At 44.1% G+C, this 24,731-nt stretch overlaps 1 protein-coding gene across 5 annotated transcripts; it reads right to left on the minus strand.

The window, feature by feature from the left end:
• Positions 1-14,596: 14,596 nt before the first annotated feature.
• On the minus strand, positions 14,597-23,278 carry LOC129812611 (collectin-11-like). Of its 5 annotated transcripts, none has more exons than XM_055864316.1 (7): positions 23,135-23,278; positions 21,814-21,994; positions 21,582-21,653; positions 19,986-20,057; positions 19,840-19,893; positions 19,663-19,758; positions 14,597-16,413 (listed from the first exon to the last, which is right to left on the minus strand). In XM_055864316.1, exons 2-7 carry the CDS (start codon positions 21,941-21,943, stop codon positions 16,133-16,135), a joined length of 705 nt encoding a protein of 234 aa, XP_055720291.1. In that variant the 5' UTR covers positions 21,944-21,994; positions 23,135-23,278; the 3' UTR covers positions 14,597-16,132. The 5 variants fall into 5 exon arrangements, with proteins under 5 accessions (XP_055720291.1, XP_055720289.1, XP_055720288.1 ...); XM_055864314.1 differs by lacking the exon at positions 14,597-16,413 and adding an exon at positions 19,041-19,459 and having other exon boundaries at positions 21,814-21,944; XM_055864313.1 differs by lacking the exon at positions 14,597-16,413 and adding an exon at positions 19,041-19,459 and having other exon boundaries at positions 21,814-21,968.
• Between the last annotated feature and the right edge of the window lie 1,453 nt (positions 23,279-24,731).

Raw genomic sequence — 24,731 nt, forward strand, 5'->3', positions numbered from 1 at the left:
GGGAGCGCAGTACAGTGCAACTGCAAAACACAGCAATGGAAAAAGATGAAGTCATTGCTGCTGCTTCTCGTTCTGCTGGCATTACATATCTGCTATGTCCTGTGGGGCGGCAGTGTCTACCGGCCCCGCCGAGACCAGAGTCGTCTGGAATCAGCGTGAGAAGGACCAGCGTGTAATCTCTTGCCCTCTCAAGTGGCAGAGTGGAGGAGTCAACCAGAGGACAGTGCGATATAATAGCTGGGCCGGCTGAGAAAGAGCCAGCAGCGGCCAACCTCCAACCACTGTGCAATATCACAGAGACACTCCCAGTGCCTGGTCCTCAGTGGGCAGACAGATAGATGGCGACTAGGGTGTAGTGCTTTCCGCTGGGCATCAACACTTCCTATGAATGAGGTCACATGGTATGGGAACAGTCGAGTCGGGAAGGGGTGATGTCAAGATGACGGAAGCACTCTGGTTCCTTGCTGCCCGAGTCGTTCATTGAGTTCTTCTCATATGACCAGGTGACTGCGCCTACTGGCGCCTCTGTGGTGTCACATGTTACCGTGCTCAATGGAGCTCAAATGCAGGAGATGAATCACTCCGACCAATCCCCTTTCCCGCTCATCATCACACATAGACACATAGCTCAGCATCTAGACTGCCAACGGGAATGTACTGTACTGTCAATACAACATGCTGCAAGCAAAGCCTTCAGTGCAAGACTTCGGTGACTACTCAGTGCTCCAGCTGCCCCTATACAGTGCTAAGTGATCGATACGCTTTGTTGGGGAATACAGACACCATGCTCCATGCTCACACAGCAAGGTTGCAGAGTCCAAAGAAGGTTACATTTTACACAAGCCCACAAAAGGGATGTTACAGAGATTTTACAGGCATTTTAAATCAGATCGTTTTTTCGCTTTGTGAGGTCAAACCGAAATTAATGAGGGATATGGCCTATAAACGTTTGTGTAATTAGTAAGCTGAACATTTAAGTCATTTGGTGAACAGCTGACAGATCTAACTACAATGGACAATTTCCCTGCCTTGTTTATGAAATGTCCTCAATATCTGGTCAAATCGTATTTAGGAATTCATGAGGGGTAAGGCGAGGAGAAAGCCTAAAAGTATGGCTGCGTTTCCAGTCAATGAGAAATAGTGGATTAGTTTACCGAGAGAGAGTACATAACACTGTCTCTGTCTCCCCCTTCTGGCGACAAATAAAATGACACTCCCTCTGTGCAAGTCAATGTAATGTGTTCAGTAGAAGCACATACTAAACAACAATAATACATACAGTAAGAGTGCTCGTTGGTGGAATTACGACTACATAAACATGCAAACTGCTCTTTGTGGATTTTATCCTGCATTGCAAAACTGGCATAATCATGCATGAGCAATTCTGCTATTTCAAAAACAAAAATAAACAAAAGTGCTTTGGTAACTGAATTCACATATCTGCTGATACTGTACGTTTTTTTTCTTGCCATTTCCATCATGTTGATAAAGCATAATCAAATAGTTTGAGGACAAGACGGCACTTCAAGTGTTAAGAAAGAAGAGCATTTTCTTTATCAGAAAAACGGACACGTCATGATGTGACTGTCATCTTTCATGGTTAGAAAAGAAGCATCTGTCAGATATCTCACAATACATCCGCTGAGTGTGCATGTTCATTCTTCTTCACTTGTTTGTATGTACGTGGTGCTCATCTTGGGTCCTGTGCAATTATCATACGACTACAATGCATTTCACTGTCTACTTAATCACAATACAAATTGCCCCGGTACTGGAGGAATTAGTTTTTTTTTTTTTTTTCAGTCAGCACAGCCCCCTGGTGAATCTGCTCACTCTATGAGACTCGCTGCTACTTGATCAAGCGGACCAGGCTCGTTCCGTTGGGATTACCTATCAAAGTGGAAGGCAATGGTAACTCAATGCCTCACCCAGACAGTGATTGATGATAGGACTGTCTCGTAACAAATCGCAGACAGAAAGGCTCACGCACAACACGTGCTGGAAATGTTAATTGAAATGCAGTACGCAACGCCATACTTTTACAGTGTTCACTGTTCGAGGTGTGAAGACAATGTACAGTACAAACTGTAAAGTATTTCCTTGACAGAAAATGATTGTAGGATCAACTCTGATCACAACTGTTTCCTACTTCAAGGTTGTAAAACATTATCTTATTTAAATGGGACGCTTTAAAAAGGTCTTTGTTTCTTGCTTTTCCTGGACTGAGAATAATGGTTTCATGGGGGGGAAATCATAAGTAGGAGAGGCCGATTTCTTAAGTGATTATGGTCAGATCTACAACTACACCTATCAATGTTGATCAGTTACAAGTCAGTGCAAGCATGTACAGTGTCTGCAGAAAGTATTCATACCCCTTGATTTATTCCACATTTTGTTGTGTTACAGCCTGAATTCAAAATGTATTCAATCTTTTTTTCTCTCTCTCACCAATAGACACACAATACCCCATAATGACAAAGTGAAAACTTGTTTTAAACCATTTTTGCAAGTGTATTGAAAATGAAATACAGAAATATGTCATTTACATAAGTATTCATAACATGAGTCAATATTTTGTAGAACACCTTTGGCGGCGTTTACAGCTTTGGGTATGTCTGAATCTCCAATTCTTCCTTGCAGAAGTGGTGGTGAACAGCAATCTTCAAGTCTTTCCACAGATTTTTTTATGAGATTCAAGTCTGGGCTTTGGCTGGGCCACTCAATGACTTTCACATTATTGTTCTAAAGCCATTCCAGCATTGCTTTGGCTATATGCTTGGGGTCATTGTCCTGCAAGAACGTAAATCTTCGTCCCAGTCGAAACTCTTAGAAAAAAAGGATTCTTCGGCTGTCCCCATAGGAGAACCCTTTTTGACATGTGTCTTTTTCTCAGGAATGGCTTCAGTCTGGAGTCTCTCCCATAAAGCCCAGATTGATGAAGTGCTGTAGAGAATGTTTTCCTTCTGGCAGGTTCTCCCATCTCAGCCAAGGAACTCCATAGTTCTGTCAGAGTGGTCATTGGGTTCTTGGTCACCTACCTGACCAAGGTCCTTCCTGCCTGGTTGCTCAGTTTGGTCGGACGACCAGCACCAGGCAGAGTCTGGATAGTTCCATATTATTTCCATTTCCCAATGATGGAGACCACTGTGCTCTAGGAAACGTTCAACACTCTAAAAATTATTTTATACCCTTCCTCAGATATATGCCTCATCACAATTCTATCTCGGAAATCTACAGACAGTTCCTTGGATTTCATGGTATGGTGATGCCGAAACGTTGGTAAATACCCATTAAATTGCTGGAAGATTATACATGGGGTGTGCGACTTTATTTTGATAGTTTATAGATTATTCTCTGTTGGTCAGCACCTCCACACAAACTACTGTTCTGGGTGTGCGCCAGCTCATGTTTTTTTATGGTTTCTGCCCTGACCTGCATTGTCAACTGTGGAACCTTATATAGAAAGATGTCTTTCTTTCTGAATCATGTCCAAATAATTGAATTGGCCACAGGTGGACTCCAATCAAGTTGTAGTGACATCTTAAGGATGATCAAAGTAAATTTGGTGCAACTGAACTCAAGGGATGTGAATACTTACAGTTGAAGTCAGAAGTTTACATACACTTAGGGTGGAGTCATTAAAACTTTTCAACCACTCCACAAATTTCTTGTTAACAAACTATAGTTTTAGCAAGTCGGTTAGGACATCTACTTTGTGCACGACACAAGTAATTTTTCCAACAATTGTTTACAGACAGATTATTTCACTTATAACTCACTGTATCACAATTCCAGTGGGTCAGAAGTTTACATACACTAAGTTGACCGTGCCTTTAAACAGCTTGGAAAATTCCAGAAAATTATGTCATGGCTTTAGAAGCTTCTGATAGGCTTACTGACATAATTTGAGACAATTGGAGGTGTACCTGTGGATGTATTTCAAGGCCTACCTTCAAACTCAGTGCCTCTTTGCTTGACATCATGGGACAATCAAAAGAAATCAGCCAAGACCTCAGAAAATAAATTGTAGACCTCCAGAAGTCTGGTTCATTCTTGGGAGCAATTTCCAAACACCTGAAGATACCATGTTCATCTGTACAAACAATAGTACGCAAGTATAAACACCATGGGATAACGCAGCCGTCATACTGCTCAGGAAGGAGACGCATTCTGTCTCCTAGAGGTGAACGTACTTTGGTGCGAAAAGTGCAAATCAATCCCAGAACAACAGCAAAGGACCTTGTGAAGATGCTGGAGGAAACAGGTACAAATGTATCTATATTCACAGTAAAACGAGTCCTATATCGACATAACCTGAAAGGCCGCTCAGCAAGGAAGAAGCCACTGCTCCAAAATCGCCATAAAAAAAGCCAGACTACGGTTTGCAACTGCACATGGGGACAAAGATTGTACTTTTTGGAGAAATGTCCTCTGGTCTGATGAAACAAAAATAAACTGTTTGGCCATAATGACCATCGTTATGTTTGGAGGAAAAAGTGCCGAACACCATCTTAACCATGAAGCATGGGGGTGGCACTATGTTGAGGGGGTGCTTTGCTGCAGAAGGGACTGGTGCACAACATAGATGGCATCATAAGGTAGGACAAGTATGTGAATATATTGAAGCAACATCTCAAGACATCAGTCAGGAAGTTAAAGCTTGGTCGCAAATGAGTCGCCCAAATGGACAATGACCCCCCCAAGCATACTTCCAAAGTTGTTGCAAAACGGCTTAAGGACATCAAAGTCAAGGTATTGGAGTGGTCATCACAAACCCTTGACCTCAATCCTATAGAACATTTGTGGGCAGAACTGAAAAAGTGTTTGCGAGCAAGGAGGCCTACAAACCTGACTCAGTTACACCAGCTCTGTCAGGAAGAATGGGACAAAATTCCCCCAACTTATTGTGGGAAGGTTGTGGAAGGCTACCTGAAACAGTTGACCCAAGTTAAACAATTTAAAGGCAATGCTACCAAATACTAATTGAGTGTATGTAAACTTCTGACCCACTGGGAATGTGATGAAAGAAATAAAAGCTGAAATAAATCATTCTCTCTGCTATTATTCTGACATTTCACATTCTTAAAATAAAGTGGTGATCCTAACTGACCTAAAACAGGGAATTTTTACTGGGATTAAATGTCAGGAATTGTGAAAAACTGAGTTTAAATGTATTTGGCTAAGGTGTATGTAAACCTCCGATTTCAACTGTATGTAAATTAGATATTTCTGTATTTCATTTTCAATACATTTGCAAAAATGTTTAAAAACGTTTTCACTTTGTCATTATGGGGTATTGTGTGTAGATGGGTGAAAAATAATAATATTTAATCCATTTTGAATTCAGGCAGTAGCAACAAAACGTGGATTAAGTCAAAGGGTATGAATACTTTCTGAAGGCACTGTACTGTATGCTGTACATACTCGTATGCTTTTGCCGTGCTTTGCCGCACAGTAGGTCTACTTACCATATCCTTTGCATATTTGCCAGTTTGTGAGAGTGTACTTTGGTATCAGTATGCGAGCTGGAGGAACGAACACATCTCCATTGGTAAAAACGCTGCAATATACTACTCCTGAAAGTCAGTGCCTTTTAAAGGGCTTGCAGTTTCAACATGGTTATGATCGTTGACATTTTCAACATCAGAAATTTAGTAGGCGTGGCCTAGCCTACATGAAACGATCAAATCGAACAAACTATACTGCTGTGAACTACATTCTGCCCCTGAACAAGGCAGTTAACCCACTGTTCCTAGGCCGTCATTATAAAATCTACGACAGATTTTTACCTTGTCAGCTCTGGGATTCGATCTAGGAACCTTTTGGTTACTGGCCCAACCCTCTAACCACTAGGCTACCTGCCGCCCCAAATAGATAACATATATCTGACCATACCTACCTTTCTCTCAGTGAGGTTGAGCATGCTGATGAAACCAAACACCTCATCAGCTAGATCCTCGTCATCATCACTGTCCTCTGTGATTTAAAACAAAATATATAACATTTATTACAGTATGGTTATTACCAAGAACCTTACAATCTTGTAAGTTTATTGTGTAAATGTAACATTGATTGTCGTCTTTACGTGAATGAGTGGACCAAGGCGCAGCGTGAGAGAAATACATCTTCCTTTTATTTGACGAAGACGTAACACGAAACTAAACACTTACAAAACAATAAACGACCGTGAAGCTATAAACGAAAGTGCACACACAAGCTACTAACGTTCAACATAGACAATTACCCACATTAACCTAATGCCTATGGCTGCCTTAGACTGGCAGATCAGATCTCTGGCAGATCCTGGCTGGCTGGCGGCTCTAGCGGCTCGGGACAGACGGGCGGCTCTAGCGGTTCGGGCCAGACGGGCGGCCCTAACGGCTCGGGACAGACGGGCGGCTCGGGACAGACGGGCGGCTCTGACGGCTCGGGACAGATGGGCGGCTCTGACGGCTCGGGACAGACGGGCGGCTCTGACGGCTCGGGACAGACGGACAGCTCTGACGGCTCGGGGCAGACGGATAGCGCAGGCGGCTCTGGGCAGACGGACAGTGCAGGCGGCACTGGGCAGACGGCAGACTCTGGCCGGCTGAGGCGCACAGTAGGCCTGGTGCGTGGCACCGGAACTGGAGGTACCGAGCTAAGGACACGCACCTCAAGGCTAGTGCGGGGAGCAGCAACAGGACGAACAGGACTCTGGAGACGCACAGGAGGCTTGGTGCGTGGTACCAGAACTGGTGGTACCGGGCTGGAGACACGCACCAAAGGGCTAGTGCGTGGAGGAGGAACAGGGCTCTGGAGGCTTGGTGCGTGGTGCCGGAACTGGTGGTACCGGGCTGGAGACACGCACCACAGGGCTAGTGCGTGGAGGAGGAACAGGGCTCTGGAGACGCACAGGAACCCTGGTGCGTGGTGTTGGCACTGGTGGTACTGGGCTGGGGTGGGGAGGTGGCGCCGGATATACCGGACCGTGCAGGCGTACTGGCTCCCTTGAGCACTGAGCCTGCCCAACCTTACCTGGTTGAATGCTCCCCGTAGCCCGACCAGTGCGGGGAAGGTGGAATAACCCGCACTGGGCTGTGTTGGCGAACCGGGGACACCATGCGTAAGGCTGGGGCCATGTATGCCGGCCCGAGGAGACGCACTGGAAACCAGACGCGTTGAGCCGGCTTCATGGCACCTGGCTCAATGCTCAATCTAGCCCGGCCGATACGTGGAGCTGGAATGTACCGAACCGGGCTTTGCACACGTACAGGAGACACCGTGCGCTCTACCGCATAACACGGTGTCTGCCCGTACTCTCGCTCTCCACGGTAAGATAGGGAAGTTGGCGCAGGTCTCCTACCGGACTTCGCCACACTGCCCTTTAGCCAGTGTGTTAGATTTACAGCCTCCCTACCGCTTCGTCGTGCTGCCTCCATTCGCCGGTATCCCTCCGCACATTGCTCCATCGAATCCCAGGCGGGCTCCGGCACTCTCCTTGGGTCGATCGCCCACCTGTTGATCTCCTCCCAGGTTGTATAGCCCAGATCCTTCTCCTGCTTCCGTGCTGCCTCCTCATACCGCCGCCTCTCTGCTTTCGCTGCCTCCAGCTCAGCTTTGGGGCGGCGATCTTCTCCCGGTCGTGCCCAGGGTCCTCCGCTGTCCAGAATTTCCTCCCAATTCCTATAATCGTGCGTTCGCTGCTGCTGCCTTGATTCACGCTGCTTGGTCCTGGTATGGTGGGTAATTCTGTCACGATCGTCTTTACGTGAATGAGTGGACCAAGGCACAGCGTGAGAGAAATACATCTTCCTTTTATTTGACGAAGACGTAACACGAAACTAAACACTCTTACAAAACTAACAATAAACGACCGTGAAGCTATAAACAAAAGTGCACACACAGGCTACTAACGTTCAACATAGACAATTACCCACATTAACCTAATGCCTATGGCTGCTTTAAATATGGCTCCCAATCAGAGACAATGAATGACAGCTGTCTCTGATTGAGAACCATTCAGGCAACCATAGACTTACCTAGACACCTACACTCAACACAAACCCATACACTCTACCAAAACCCCCTATACCATACAACCACTCAAGACGAGACAAATACAGACAAACATCCCCCCTGTCACACCCTGACCTAACCAAAATATTACAGAAAACAAAAGACAACTAAGGCCAGGGCGTGACAGTGATAGCCTAGGCCAAGGGTAGTCAACCAGGCGTCCGTGATACTGCAGGGGGTCCACGGAAATATTTGTAAAAAATTATTATAAAAAATAATACATTTTTTATTTCAATGTTTTTAGGAATATCACTAGCAACAACAACAAAAAATGTTTTTATTACATACCGACAGTAGAAAAGAGGAGAATAACTTATTTGTAATGGTGTAACCTTTATTTCCCAACTCCCAATATTGAAGAAATTACACTCACTTAAGTGAGTGTAATTTAGCATAGGCTTGGAAAACCTAGCATAGGCTTGGAAAAAGCACCCGCAAATAGGCTACCAGTGCAGTAAGTGGCTGTAAGCTTTCTTGACTTGGACATATATTTTTGCCAACACATGGTTAAACTCTGTTTAACCAGCTAATTAGCTGCTCTTAGCGAAAATGTGTTTGGAGTTAACTTTCTAGCTAATAGGCTATGTTAGAGTTTACACTTCCTCTTCCAATTATGTGTAATAATAATTATAATTATAATTCTCCTTGCCATCATCATTCACCTGATGATAAGACAGTGGCGTGTGTTCATGAATTCCAAAGGTAAGCCAGGCTCCCCCAAAAAATGGACTAAGAAAAAAAAACGTACTTTTGGTTCTCTGTGTTTCATAAATGTCCTTCAATTCGCAAGAGGCTGAAAGTATCTCACCGGAGAAAGCATCCAAGTGAATGAAACAGCACCCCCTTTGTCTCAGTATGTGTAGCCCATCTACAGTGCATTCGGAAAGTATTCAGACCCCTTGACTTTTTCCACATTTTGTTACGTTACAGCATTATTCTAAAATGTATTCTAAAATCTTTTTCCGCATTCAACTACACACAATACCCCAAAATGACAAAGCAAAAACTGTTTTTTAGAAATATTTGCAAATGTATTCAAAATAAAAAACAGAAATACCTTATTTACATAACTATTCAGACCCTTTGCTATGAGACTCAAAATTTAGCTCAGGTGCATCCTGTTTACATCGATCATCCTTGAGATTTTTCTACAACATGATTGGAGTCCACCTGTGGTAAATTCAATTGATTGGACATGACTTGGAAAGGCACACACCTGTCTTTATAAGGTCCCACAGTTGACAGTGAATGTCAGAGCAAATAACTAGCCATGAGGTTGAGTGAATTGTCCGTAGAGCTCTGAGACAGGATTGTGTCGATGCACAGATCTGGGGAAGGGTGCCAAAAAATATCTGCAGCATTGAAGGTTCCCAAGAACACAGTGGCCTCCATCATCTTTAAATGGAAGACGTTTGGAACCACCAAGATTCAGGGGAGAAGGTCCTTGGTCAGGGAGGTGACCAAGAACCTGATGCTCAATCTGACAGAGCTCCAGAGTTCCTCTGTGGAGAACCTTCCAGAAGGACAACCATCTCTGCAGCACTCCACCAATCGGGCCTTTATGGTAGTGGCCAAACGGAAGCCACTCCTCAGTCAAAGGCACATGACAGCCCGCTTGGATTCTCAGACCATGAGAAACAATATTCTCTGGTCTGATGAAACCAAGATTGGACTATTTGGCCTGCCAAGCGTCACGTCTGGAGGAAACCAGGCACCGCTCATCACCTGGCCAATACCACCCCTACAGTGAAGCATCATGGTGCCAGCATTATGCTGTGGGGATGTTTTTCAGTGGCAGGGACTGGAAGACTAGTCAAGATCAAGGGAAAGATGAACAGAGCAAAGTACAGAGAGATCCTTGATGAAAACCTGCTCCAGAGCACTCAGGACCTCAGACTGGTGAAAAGGTTCACTTTCCAACAGGACAATGACCCTAAGCACACAGCCAAGACAATGCAGGAGTGGCTTCAAGACAAGTCTGAATGTCCTTGAGTGGCCCAGGTAGAGCCTGGACTTGAACCCGATAACATCTCTGGAGAGACCTGAAAATAGCCATGCAGCAACGCTCCCCATCCAACCTGACAGAGCTTGAGAGGATCTGCAGAGAAGAATGGAAGAAACTCCCCAAATACAGGTGTGCCAAGATTGTAGCGTGATACCCAAGAAGACTCAAGGCTGTAATCGCTGCCAAAGGGGCTTCAACAAAGTACTGAGTAAAGGATCTGAATGCTTATGTAAATTGGATATTTCATTTTTTTTTTATATGTATAAATTTGCTAAAATTGATCAAAACCTGTTTTTGCTTTGTTAGTATGGGGTATAGTGTGTAGATTGATTTAATTCATTTTAGAATAAGGTTGTAACATAACAAAATGTAGAAAGAGTGAATGTTGTCTGAATACTTTCCTTATGCAATTATGTATCTTATGTATCTGATGCTGTCTGGTCAAAAAGAGTATGACACTGTTGTCGCCCGTGGCATTGAATGCAAGGGAAGCCAGTGATCATTTGACCTCCCTTGATTAAAAAAAGTATAAAACAATAGCCAATCAGCATTGAGCGGTCCTGGAGCACAAAAAAAAAATGTCAAGGGAAGCCAGTTTGAAATTGGCTTCACACCAATCACATCAGAAGCCAAACGTCATTGACAAAAAAAAATTGAATTGTTGTATCTGGTTGTGTAGTTGTCCTCCGGTGGCTAGCTAGCTAGTTAAAATCACCAGTTTCCTAAATCAAATCATATTTTATTTGTCACATGCGCCGAAGATAACAGTGACCTTACAGTGAAATGCTTACTTACAAGGCCTTAACCAACAATGTAGTTTTAAGAAAATATTTTTTTAAAAGCAAGAGATAAGAATAACAAATGATTAAAGAGCAGCAGTAAGTAACAATAGCGAGGCTATATACAGGGGGAACCGGTACAGAGTCAATGTGCGGGGGCACCGGTGTCGAGGTAATATGTACATGTAGGTAGAGGTAAAGTGACTATGCATAGATAATAACAGAGAGAAGCGGCAGCGTTCCAGAGGGGGGAGGGGGGCAATGCAAATAGTCTGGGTAGCCATTTGACTAGGTGTTTAGGAGTCTTATGACTTGGAGTAGAAGCTACTTGGACCTAGACTTGGCGCTCCGGTACCGCTTGCCGTGCGGTAGCAGAGAGAACAGCCTATGACTAGGATGGCTGGAGTCTGACAATTTATAGGGACATCCTCTGACCCCGCATGGTATAAAGGTCCCGGATGGCAGGAAGCTTGACCCTAGTGATGTACTGGGCCGTACGCACTACCCTCTGTAGTGCCTTGCGGTCGGAGGCCGAGCAGTTGCCATACCAGGCAGTGATGCAACCAGTCAGGATGCTCTCGATGGTGCAGCTATAAAACCTTTTGAGGACCTGAGGACCCATTCCAAATCTTTTCAGTATCCTGAGGGGGAATAGGTTTTTTCGTGCCCTCTTCACGACTGTCTTGGTGTGCTTGGACCACGTTCATTTGTTGGTGATATGGACCTCAAGGAACTTGACGCTCTCAACCTGCTCCACTACAGCCCCGTCGATGGGAATGGGGGGCGTGCTTGGTCCTCCTTTTCCTGTAGTCCACAATCATCTCCTTTGTCTTGATCACATTGCGGGAGAGGTTGCTGTCCTTGCACCACACGGTCATGTCTATGACCTCCCTATAGGCTGTCTCATCATTGTCGGTGATCAGTACCACTGTTGTGTCAAATTAGCCATGGATGGAGAAAGGGATTTGGACTTGTGGTTTTACTTAATTCTCCATTCTGGCTTATGATTATAACGGTGATTCTGATCCAACCTTAAAGTCATACATTGTTCCCCTGGCCTGAGAGGATGGAAGTTCAACATGTAGCTAGAAGTAGTAGGGTAATGTTAACTAGCTGGCCTGGCGTATTGTTGCTCATGAAAGGATGTTAGGCTAGCGAGCAAGCATTTTCGCCAGGTAGCCTAGGACAACAAATACAAGAAGCACGTACTGTGTGAGAGTCATAGACCATTTAAGTAACATGGCATTGGTGTTTCTCTACAAGTAGGGATGTTTTTCCTCAGTTCCATAGATGGCACACACACACACAAAAACCAGTAACATGGACAGCCACATCATATTTAGCTACGTTGATTGGACCAAATCATTTTTGGTCTATTTTAGTTGTCACTTATAGATTTTTGCACCAAAATAACCTGGCAATAACCCCCCCTCAAAAAGTAACAGTCATTCAATAATGATCTTTCTCACCCAGCGTTACACCAGAGACACAGGACCACAAAAGGTATAAACCCAGCATTTATTTGCCACAGGTTGGAACTCAACAATTAATCAGGTGCTGATTGGCAGAACTCCGAACCCCATTACTGTAAAAAAGGAATAGAATTTACAACAAACATACTAATCTACTAAGGACCAACATCCCACCACTCCTATTCCTCAATCAGATTGAAATCCACATAAGGCCTTGAAAATAACCATAGAGGATCTTCCCCAGTGCCACAGATGGCCCTATTACCATCTATCCCTGCGACCCTACTTCCAATATCCTTTTTCCAATCACCCAGTGAAAAACCCTCTGAGACACCACCACTTTTAAGGCCTCAACAGGTGCAGTCTTAAAGGCACTATTACACATCCCATGTGCCCTCAATTAGAGCCTATCACAGTGCTACAGCAATGGCATTTACACAAAGCATCCTTAATCAATTGATGATGTTGGCAAGGAATCTCCCTTTAAATATACAGACCTATTTGATTCCGATTGAGCAATCATTTACCAAAATAATGACTATGTCCATATAAGGTCTTCCTGTTAAGCCAATGGAGTTCCTGCAAGGAAACCATTACAACATTAATTGTAGATTATGAAGCTATGCCCATATATGGAGTTCCAGTCGGGGGCACCATTCCAACATGAATTTCCCCCAATTATGACTCAGCTCATGACAAGAGTATAGTACACGGGTGTCAAACTCATTCCACGGGGGCCGAGTGTCTGCGGGTTTTCGCTCCTCCCTTATACTTGATTGATGAATTAACATCACTAATTAGTTAGGAACTCCCCACACCTGGTAGTCTAGGGCTTTATTGAAAGGAAAAACCAAAAACCTGCAGATACTAGGCCCTCCGTGGAATGAGTTTGACACCCCTGGTATAGTACCTGTGATGCGTTCAAGGTCATGGCATCTTTTCAAATGTTTTCACCCGATGTAATGGAAAAGTTGTTATATGTACAGACAGTCATCCAAAAATGTTGCTTCTGTCTCTGGTCGGATAAGTAGGCCTATATAATTTTACTTATTTTACAGACATTTGTATGGGAGGAAAAGGTCATTTTAAGGACTTCACTAAATTATTATAATTTAAGAAATATGTTCCCAAGTATTCCCACGCATAATAGAGAGACACGTAATCGTATAGAAATGTAAGCAAGGTTTGAAATCATTACGTTTTAGTCAAACATTAAATCTGTTTGGGCTTCTTTCGGTCAATTTGCAGTCTACAAATTATTTGTCATTTTGTTTCCGGCCCCCCGACCATCCGCTCAACATAAAATCGGCCTTCGGCTGAATCTAGTTGATGATCACCGTTGTAGATGATGCACAAGTATCATAAACCTATTTGTCATAGGTTCACATGCAAGGTATGCTGGTAGAAATTGAATAATGTGTTTTGGTTTCCTAGAAATAGCTACATCTGGTTTACTTCTTATCTTTACCTGATACATTGTGAACATAATTTTAATTTGGTAGCATCTTGGAAAAACATTCTAAGTAGCTTTTAACTACCCCATCATATGTGAGATTAACAGTGAACAGTGGTAGCAGGGTTTTACTATTAGCCACTAGGTGGCAGTAGCCTACACAATACACCAGCAGGACAGTTATACAATGTTTAAATCAACAAAATAATGACAATAGTAGACTACTAGTATAATTTTTTTATTTAACTATATTTTGAACAATACAGGCAAATTATCAACCCCAAACCACATATTTCACCCTGCATCTCCAGGCACTAACATAAACATCAGCTATCTGAGCAGCTAACCGATCGCTGCAGCTGTACACAGCCCATCTGTAAATAGCCCATCCAATCTACCTACCTCATCCCCATATTGTTTTTATTTACTTTATTGCTCTTTTGCACACCATTATTTCCACTTGCACATCATCATCTGCACATCTATCACTCCAGTGTTAATTTGCTGAATTGTAATTACTTCGCTACTATGGCCTATTTATTGCCTTACCTCCTCACGCCATTTGCACACACTGTATATATACTTTTTTTATATTGTGTTATTGACTGTATGTTTGTTTATTCCATGTGTAACTCTGTGTTGTTGTTTGTGTCGCGCTGCTTTGCTTTATCTTAGCCAGGTCGCAGTTGTAAGTTTGTTCTCAACTGGTCTACCTGGTTAAATAAAGGTGAAATAAAAAATTAAATACATTTTAAAAAATCTCTGAAGACAGTGCAGCATAGAGAATAAAGATATTTAGTACCAGTTCATAAAGCCTATTAGCAAAACATTATGGAATCTCCATGTTTTATTCTGAACATACCTGAAAACATTACTTTTTCTAACCAATTCGTGCCACACAACCTCTTAACCACCATTCAATCAGCCATTGTTATCTGTCAGATGACCTCTCATGCACTTTCAACCCTATTCCAACCTACACACTGCACATAGCTTAGCTTACATAGTTTATATTAGTGTTCCTGTAAGTGTGCATACCAATAAATGCATGTCATTACAAGAACAACATACAAGACATAATCTTGTTTTTTCCAACATGGATTGGGCCTAGGGAAATAGTTATACAAATTTGAATCACTTCAATAACTCACTATTTTGATGAGTTTGCATTGTAAGGCAATATAACAAAAAGTTCAATATTCAGTATAGCAAAAAACAAATATGGTGAATACGATGACTGGAAAGAATATATTTCTTAATGATACAGTAAATTTAAGCCATTTAAAAATGCAAAATATATTACTTCAGATTATTTACACAAATTATTTTAACTTCAAAGTAAGTGTTGTGCGCTACTGGTAGTGAAGTCAGGTGCAGGAGAGCAGAGAGTTGTGAACAGGCGCACACTTTATTTAGGCAGAGGCAATAAAACAGACAGACGCCACTGCGTCTAAACCTCCAGTCAAAGGTAAAAAGTGCAAGGCGCGAAACAGTAACAAAAATAAGCACATTTTTAACAGTTAACATCCTTCGTGGATATACCACAGAATACAGGGGGAAAAACCAGCCTGGCGCGTAACATGAAACACATAACAAAAACAATCCCACACAAAGACATGGGGGGGAACAGAGGAAAAAATACATGCATTGTGATTAGGGAATTTAAACCAGGTGTGCAAGTGTAACGGATGTGAAATGGCTAGCTAGTTAGCGGGTACGCGCTAGTAGCGTTTCAATCAGTTACGTCACTTGCTCTGAAACCTAGAAGTAGTGTTGCCCCTTGCTCTGCAAGGACCGCGGCTTTTGTGGAGCGATGGGTAACGACGCTTCGTGGGCGACCGTTGTTGATGTGTGCAGAGGGTCCCTGGTTCGCGCCCGTGTCGGGGCGAGGGGACAGACGTAAAGTTATACTGTTACATTGATGCTGTTGACCCGGATCACTGGTTGCTGCGGAAAAGGAGGAGGTTGAAAGGGGGGTGAGTGTAACGGATGTGAAATGGCTAGCTAGTTAGCGGGTACGCGCTAGTAGCGTTTCAATCAGTTAGTCACTTGCTCTGAAACCTAGAAGTAGTGTTGCCCCTTGCTCTGCAAGGGCCGCGGCTTTTGTGGAGCGATGGGTAACGACGCTTCGTGGGCGACCGTTGTTGATGTGTGCAGAGGGTCCCTGGTTCGCGCCCGTGTCGGGGCGAGGGGACAGACGTAAAGTTATACTGTTATACAGGGAACAAGACAAAACAAATGGAACAATGAAAAAATGGAGCGGCGATGGCTAGAAAGCCGGTGACGTCGAACAAGGAGAGGAGCCGACTTCGGCGGAAGTGGTGACAGTACCCCCCCCTTGACGCGTGGCTCCAGCGACGCGCCGTCACTGGCCTCGGGGATGACCCGAAGGGCGAGGCGCAGGGCGATCCGGCCGGCGACGGTGGAACTCCCGCAGCAGTTCAGGGTCCAACACATCCGCCACCGGAACCCAGCACCTCTGCTCCGGACCGTACCCCTCCCACTCCACGAGGTACTGAAGGCCCCTCGCCCGACGTTTCGAATCCAGGATGGAACGAACGGAGTACGCCGGGGCCCCCTCAATGCCGAGGGGGCGGAGGAACCTCCAGTACCTCAGATTCCTGGAGCGGACCAACCACCACCGGCCTGAGGAGAGACACATGGAACGAGGGGTTAATACGGTAATCGGGGGGAAGCTGTAACCTGTAACACACCTCGTTCACTCTCCTCAGGACTTTGAATGGCCCCACAAACCACGGGCCCAGCTTCCGGCAGGGCAGGCGAAGGGGCAGGTTTCGGGTCGAGAGCCAGCCCCGGTCCCCCGGTTGAGGTCCTCACTGCGGTGACGGTCCACGCTAGTTTTTTGGAGCAGCACGGCTCGCTGGAGGTGAACATGGGCGGCTTCCCATGTCTCCTCCGCGCTCCTGAACCAGTCATCCACCACAGGAGCAGATCCACCAGTTGGACAGAACCACCAGTTGGTCAAAAGTGATGGTGGCATCCCTGCAGGCCAACTCCCGTCGGACGTCTTCGCGCAGGCTGCATCGGTAGTGGTCGATAAGGGCCCTGTCATTCCATCCTGCTCCGGCGGCCAATGTCCGGAATTCCAGGGCGAACTCCTGGGCGCTCCTCGTCCCCTGCCTCAAGTGGAAGAGCCGTTCCCCCGCCGCTCTACCCTCGGGCGGATGGTCGAAGACGGCCCGGAAGCGGCGGCAGAACTCCTCGAAGTGGTCCAACGCCGCGTCTCCTTCTCCCCACACGGCGTTTGCCCACTCCAGAACTCTCCCCGAAAGGCATGAGATGAGGGCGGACACCCTCTCCCTTCCCGAGGGAAGGTATAGGTTCAGGTATAGGTCCAGCTGTAATAGGAACCCCTGGCACCGTGCTGCCGTCCCATCATACTCCCTGGGAAGGGAGAGACGCATCCCACTGGGACTGGATCCAGCCGAACGCCGCATCCCACTGGGACTGGATCCAGGAGAACGCCGCATCCCACTGGGACTGGATCCAGGAGAACGCCGCAACCCACTGGGACTGGATCCAGCCGAACGCCGCATCCCACTGGGACTGGATCCAGGAGAACGCCGCATCCCACTGGGACTGGATCCAGGAGAACTCCGCATCCCACTGGGACTGGATCCAGGAGAACGCCGCAACCCACTGGGACTGGATCCAGCCGAACGCCGCATCCCACTGGGACTGAATCCAGGAGAACGCCGCATCCCACTGGGACTGGATCCAGGAGAACGCCGCAACCCACTGGGACTGGATCCAGGAGAACGCCGCAACCCACTGGGACTGGATCCAGGAGAACGCCGCATCCCACTGGGACTGGATCCAGGAGAACGCCGCCCGAACAAGGAGAGGAGACGACTTCGGCGGAAGTCGTGACATTTAACAAAGGAAAAGTGGCTGATTAACTAAAGTAATACATTTGTTAAGGGTCCTTTTGACCCAAAAGGTGCTTTTTCATGACTTCGTCAATCGACTTGTTCTTAATAAATCTAAATAATTGTTTAGTGTTTCTGTATGAATATGGACTTTGAAAAAGTTCAAGTCCGGGTCATTTTGACCCCAGACAAAAACACCTATAGAAATTTGATAGATAGGACCTTTATTTGAATCTAGGTTTCTCTGAATACATAAGTAATCCAGACCCTCAGAGGCTAGAGGGTTACCTGTTGGAGTGATCGTGATCTGATAGAAAGATTACCTGCAGAGATGGAGCACCTTATGCACTCGCCCATGGTTTTAACTAGTTATAACTAGGTACGAACGTGTACAAAATCAAAATGATCTTAGACATATGCTTAGTTCCAGTCAAAACAGACTGTCAGTGGTATGAATACTTGATAGAACTGCAATACAGAAACCAGCTACTCTCTGAATGTACACACTGGGTAATCAAAAAAATATATTTCTTGGTGTGTAATCTAAAATGTTAGAAAATACCCTAATTTCTATAATACCCTCCAATATGCTATATGTGCAACTTGTTATGGTATTTTGGTTGTTATAACATTTGGTTTAAAGTGACTGAGGGTATGCTTTTTGAAGCATCCTGCCATTGGCCCTACCACTCCCATTGTTTCACTAGCAGTGATGCTAATACTGGCTGTGGGGTAAGTAAATAAAAAAGACTAAGCCATATTTTTGGTCATTGTTTCTCAGGATCAATGGATGAATAACTTTTTGCTCCCAAAAATGTAGTATATTTAAAATGTTGATGTACTGCCCCTTTAATTGGACGTCGATTTTACTACATAAATATGACAAAATTAATGTTTACTTCAAAATTCTAAAAACTGAATGAACTGAATGAAAAACGCCAAGGGGATGAATACTTTTGCAAGGCACTGTATGTAACTATGTTGGTAGTTTGAGAGTTACAAATCAGTTCACTTCAAGATACAATATATAACTCACATAAACATGACAAGAAAGACAAAAAAAGTTTCATCTTCAAAAAGCAGATACCAAGTAGATTAAGAGATCAAGGTAGAAATTGCTGTATCCATTAAATGCAATGGTTTATAAAAACAGCATTCATTCAAGTCAAAAAGGAAGAAAACTGGAACAACGGAGAAGAAAACCCTTGTCTTTACACAACTGTTGTTGCACGTCAGTACCCAATCTTTTATACTGTACAATGATATTTAGCACTGGTGGGTGATTACATTTAAATGTAGCTGTGTCAAAATAATTCGACATACTGAACAAGATCTGAAGAACTCTATAAAAGGCTTCTCTATAACTCACTACCACTTTCAAACAAATGCTCCTCAGACACTGTCCTTGTCAAACTCACAGACAAAGTACATGGTGGGGTGGCAGGCAACATCGGTCCAGTCCCCCACCGCCACCATTTCAGCACAGTCCTCGTCCTCGTAGGCATTGTTGGGTTCCCCTTCCCTCCACTTGCTGAAGGTGCTCATTGGGGAGCTATCCACGTAGGTGAAATGGCCCTCGCGGTCTATGTCATTGATACCAATGTACACCCGGCTCAGGCCCGCCTCTGTGATGTACCCAGCGATGGCCGTATTGGCCCCCTCATCCTTGGGCATGGCCAGGTTTCCACCCCTCCCCTGACAATAGACTTCTGCGTCGGTGTAGCGTTTCTCCTCCTTGACCAGCAGATAGACCTTGCTTTCGGTCTCTTTGATGCCGGCAACAGCTGCAGGGGAGGGCAGTGCTGAAAAATGAGCACTTGTATTTCTATAATCACACCGACATATATACCCAGCGTTTACTTTGTGAATGGAAGAAAACAAAGCAAAATGGTCTAAGATACGAGCATTTAAACTAATACTGAAATGAAACTGATAGCTCTATGTCTTTACGTTACTCATTGGAAATTCCTAATTTAACATTCAACAAAACATCCTGAAAGCGTACCATTTTTTATGAACTTCAGCTCATTGGATAACTGTGTCACTAGGATGTCCATCTCGCCAATACTTTTCCTCAGGGGTGTGCATTCACATGGAACACCTGATGAGACAAAACAAAACGTGGCTTGGGCTTATTGTTAACTAGACCTAGAATGTTTCTCCAAACAAATAAATGTTTTACCTGGATCACCATTCGGGCCCCTTGATCCAAGATCACCCATATCTCCCTTTACACCTGAGAGTAGAAACATTGTTAAAGTACATGGAAAATATAGCAATGCATCCCTAAACAGAAGTGTAAATGCAAGTTGTTCTGTTTTGTCCTACCTTTGACTCCACTGGGGCCAATCTTCCCATAATGTCCCATTATACCCTTCTGTCCTTTAACTCCCAGATGTCCTGTAGGGAAACATGTTTTACTGTTACTAGAAGTGTTTTGTTACTGATTTCAGAATCAAAGTAATACGTGGGTTAAATAACAAAGCCTCTGCATCCCACTGCTGGCTTGCTTCTGAAGCAAAGCAGGGTTGGTCCTAGTCAATCCCTGGATGGGAGGCCAGATGCTGCTGGAAGTTTTGTTAGAGGGCCAGTAGGAGGCACCCTTTCCTCTGGTCTAAAAAAAATATCCCAACGCCCCTATGGAGTGATTGGGGACATTGCCCTGTGTAGGGTGCTGTCTTTTGGATTGGACGTTTAATGGGTGTCCTGACTCTCTGTGGTCAGTAAAGATCCCATGGGCACTTATTGTAAGAGTAGGGGTGTTAACCCCGGTGTCCTGGCTAAATTTCCAATCTGGCCCTCATACCATCATAGTCACCTAATCATCCCCAGCTAACAATTGGCTCATTCATCCCACCTCCTCTCCCCTGTAACTATTCCCCAAGTTGTTGCTGTAAATGAGAATGTGTTCTCAGTCAACTTACCTGGTTAAATAAATAAAAAATAAAAACCTGTCTTTGGTGACAGCGTCCACCAAGCCCCATAGACTTAGATAGACATTGTAACTGAGCCATTATGGCGTCTGTGAGAGCCATCTCCATTTTGAAGTAGTGAATTTTATTCTTCTACTACTTCTATGACAAACAAACTGAAAGGGTGCATACTGCAATTTACTGCCAATTGCAGTTATGGAATGTTTGTTCATGAGTAAACTCATTGGCTGCTCCCTCCTGGTGACCTGGATGGAATTATGTGATCCTTCCTTAACCCATAGGAAGTCCCACCCAGTTGACTACTTCAAAATGGTGAATGTCCTCAATGGCGCTGCCCATGCTAAAACCGACTTTTGGACACTAGAGTACTCTATCTATCTCTATGACCAGTCCTCATTAATTAACAGCTGCTGTAAACACTTGTCAGTGATTCTGGGTAGTGTTTCTCACGCAACTTCTGACCTAAAGTAAACATTCTGTTGCTCTGGACTGCCTAGCAGTGATGTAACCAGCGCACAACATCCTCTAGGAGAAATGATTGTCAGTACATGCTGTGATCTTTACTCTAGTTCCTGCAATAACTGTCCAATTAAATTAATACATCATAGAATCATGTTGTTAACGGAAATATGATTATTTTAAACCATTCTGGGAAAAATCTGTATGGTTCTAGTCTATTGTAAAATAAAAAAAGTCCACAAATGTAGTGAGACACCTTAGTGATAGGCCAAAGGGTTATCCAAAGACCTTTTCTGAAGGGAAATCAGTAGGCGTGTCCAAAAAGCTTTTCATGACAACCAAATTCTCAAGCAGATAACTACTCCCAGCACCCTACAACGCTGAAAAACATACCACGCCCAAGTTTCCCAAGTCCAGCCTCCATAGAGTCAAAACTTTGTGATATTGTGAGGGATGTCATCAAAGCATAGCACCTGTACAGAGAGACAGCTGAACGTTGTTTTTGCTTCTGTTTTCAAAGATAGAGGCTTACCTATCTCCCCTGGTGGACCCATTTTTCCTGGTCTCCCAGGTGCTCCTTTCACTCCCTTTTCTCCTTCCTCTCCTGTCAAATGGAGAGAAAGCTTCATGAATCACAACACAAACTGCACAACTCTGAAATGTTATTACTGTTGATAAATAGTGCACACTGCAATCCTATGAGTCCTATATGATTTCTGAGCGTGTTTTAGACTCTAATTTTTGATGAAAGCGTGAGTGTATGCCTTTGAGTCCTGGGACGAGAATTTGGACAGAGCAGGGTTCGTCTGACATGTGCAGTCCATGAGCTGACTCCATCAGGGTCAGCCCCAGTAGAGTGATAAGTACACAAGGCATCAGCTTCTCTCCTCTCATCCTGCAACATGGATGGGTTGATGGACTGGAAGAAAGTGTATGAGATATACACTGACACAAACACAGATACAGGTAACTGCCAAAATAAAAGAAACACCAACATAAAGTATCTTAATAGGGCCTTGGGCCACTAACGAGCCGCCAGAACAGCTTCAATGCACCTTAGCATAGATTCTACAAGTGTCTGGAAATCTATTGGAGGGATGTGACACCATTCTTCAACGAGAAATTCCATAATTTGGTGTTTTGTTGATGGTGGTGGAAAAAGCCGTCTCAGGCGTTGCTCCAGAATCTCCAATAACGTTAAATTAGGTTGATATCTGGTGACTGAGACGGCCATGGCATATGGTTTACATCATTTTCATGATCATTACACCATTCAGTGACTACCCGTGCCCTGTGGATGGGGACATTTCCACTGCGCACAGATGTCAATTCAATGTCTATTCCACATTGGTTCAATGTAATTTAATTGAAATGACGTGGGAACAACATTGATTCAACCAGTTTGTGCCCAGTGGGTTGTCATCCTATGGGGGCATAGCCATGGTAGACATGGTAATAATGGCCTGCCCAACATTTTTATACATGACCCTAAGCATGATGGGATGTTACTTGCTTAAGTAAACTCAGGAACCACACCTGTGTGGAAGCACCTGCTTTAAAAATAATTTGTATCTCCCACATTTACTTTGTGTTTCCTTTATTTTGGCAGTTACCTGTACATCTGAAGAGCAGAGTTAAGATTAAGACTTTTTTGCAGTAAATTGAGAAAAGACAACATCATGGTACAATTAATCGTGGTACAATTAAGTCTGATATGAGTAATGATTACCCAAGTCCATGTGATAGTGTGCTTTTATACAGTCCATCACAACAACTGATTGGAGACCTCAAACCAACCCTTTCACATCACTCAATATAACAACAACAAAAAATTGGTGAAACTTACATTCTGGCTTAGGCTACTGCATCTGACCTAAGACCAAATTTCCTTATCTGGCTTTGATGTCAATTCCCTTGAAAAGTGCCTTGGCACATGCCAGATGAAACAATACAGAGTGCTGTGACAAATGACATACAGCCAAACAACATCCAAAGATGACGCAACCTTGGTTGGTTTATCATGACATACACAGGATACTGTTATATGGGTCTCAAGTCACATCAATGTTTCTAAATGTAACCTACCTTTTGTGGAGTTTTCCAGACCCACAAAGCAGCAAGTCACTTCAGTTTGAGGATTATTCCAAATGATCCACATGAGTTAACATGGGGTTGCACACTGGTGGTTTTTCCAGGGATTTCATGTTTCCTTCTCAGGACCCTAGAATGTGTGTGATAGGTCGTTTCACAGATAAAGCCAAAGGCAGCTGGGGCTTCAAAGATAATTGGATGGGAAAGCATGGGGGTCATTGACAACATCCACTTCTGATAGCACACAAACTAAATTAAAGGGGATTAAAAACTATAAGGTCCATTCTTGATTTTCACACGAATACTGAAATATATGTTCTGTGAATAGGTTATGATGTAGCTAGTACAAAACAACAACCTAATAGAGTGGCAATGTCAGTTCTCAGTTTACACAAAAACATTTAAGTACAAAAACTATACGGTGCTTTTCTACTAGCCTGAGTAACAGTCTCTTTAGCTAACGTTCTACTCGTCATTGCCAAACTGGTCTTTCAGCAATCTTCAAATATGAACATTCTATCATTAATGAGCTTGAGGTTATCCTGATTCCATAACCTTCACAGCCATCGTCCAATCACAATGTATACGTAAATTAGACTGATAGGAAGACGTTCTAACTTAATTCAATAATTTTATTGGATTGACTATATTCCTACTATATTGTTACTTCTGGGACACGCATTGGCCTAGGCTACTGGTTCCAGGGCTATAAGAGGAATACAGAGGATGGAAGCGAGAGAGGCCAAGGAAATAAATCAACAAATACCCTACCATCTAACCCTACACTCATTAAAAACCCACCACCCTACTCCACTATTTAAACCTATCTAGTCCTACCTCAGGCCAACAGCCTGAAAGGACAGGACACCACCACTCAACAAACCCTGTAACTCTTCTGACGTCAAATCTCGCACACCCAAATACTTCTCTGCAGCTGCCACCACAACCTCTATTTTCTGTGATTTACGTTCCATCCTTGCAGTACAGTTTATAACCATTGCTATGAATGCTAAAAAGCCAATCTTACTGAAGCATATATCACTCGTTGGCCTATCCCTCTGTACTGATACAGATCTACACTACTCACACGAATCCTCCTTGACCCATCTTCCTCAACTTTCGCTGCCTCAGCATACGGCACAATATGCTCTACTCTAAGTAACGTCAACCTGCCTCTCTTGCACCAGACATTTCTGATTCCCACCCAGCCCCATGGGCACCCATACAATTAACACATACCGCTTCTTACCCCAATCAAATCAAATCAAATTATTTATATAGCCCTTACATCAGCTGATATCTCAAAGTGCTGTACAGAAACCCAGCCTAAAACCCCAAACAGCAAGCAATGCAGGTGTAGAAGCACGGTGGCTAGGAAAAACTCCCTAGAAATGCTACACACTCCTTTGTCTCGTGCCTTTCTGCACACTTCTCACACCTAGGAACCTCCCTTCTACAGACTGCTGCCACATGCCCATAAACTTGACACCTGTAACGTCTTAAATTTATTTGGCACATAAACTTGTACGGGATAAATGGAATATCCTAACATCAATCACTTTGTCAGGCAGAGACTCAATATCAAAAGCTA

This window comes from Salvelinus fontinalis, chromosome 16, assembly GCF_029448725.1.
Source record: "Salvelinus fontinalis isolate EN_2023a chromosome 16, ASM2944872v1, whole genome shotgun sequence".
In the NCBI taxonomy this organism is placed as follows: domain Eukaryota; kingdom Metazoa; phylum Chordata; class Actinopteri; order Salmoniformes; family Salmonidae; genus Salvelinus; species Salvelinus fontinalis.

Excerpts from the sequence above, each read along its gene's own strand:
- LOC129812611 (XM_055864314.1), bottom strand. The coding sequence starts at position 21,943 with ATGAGAGGAGAGAAGCTGATGCCTTGTGTACTTATCACTCTACTGGGG. Across the intron at positions 21,654-21,813 it reads TCTCGTCCCAGGACTCAAAG|GAGAGGAAGGAGAAAAGGGA; the intron begins GCATACACTCAC and ends TCCATTTGACAG. Across the intron at positions 19,460-19,662 it reads GCTGAAGTTCATAAAAAATG|CACTGCCCTCCCCTGCAGCT; the intron begins GTACGCTTTCAG and ends CTCATTTTTCAG.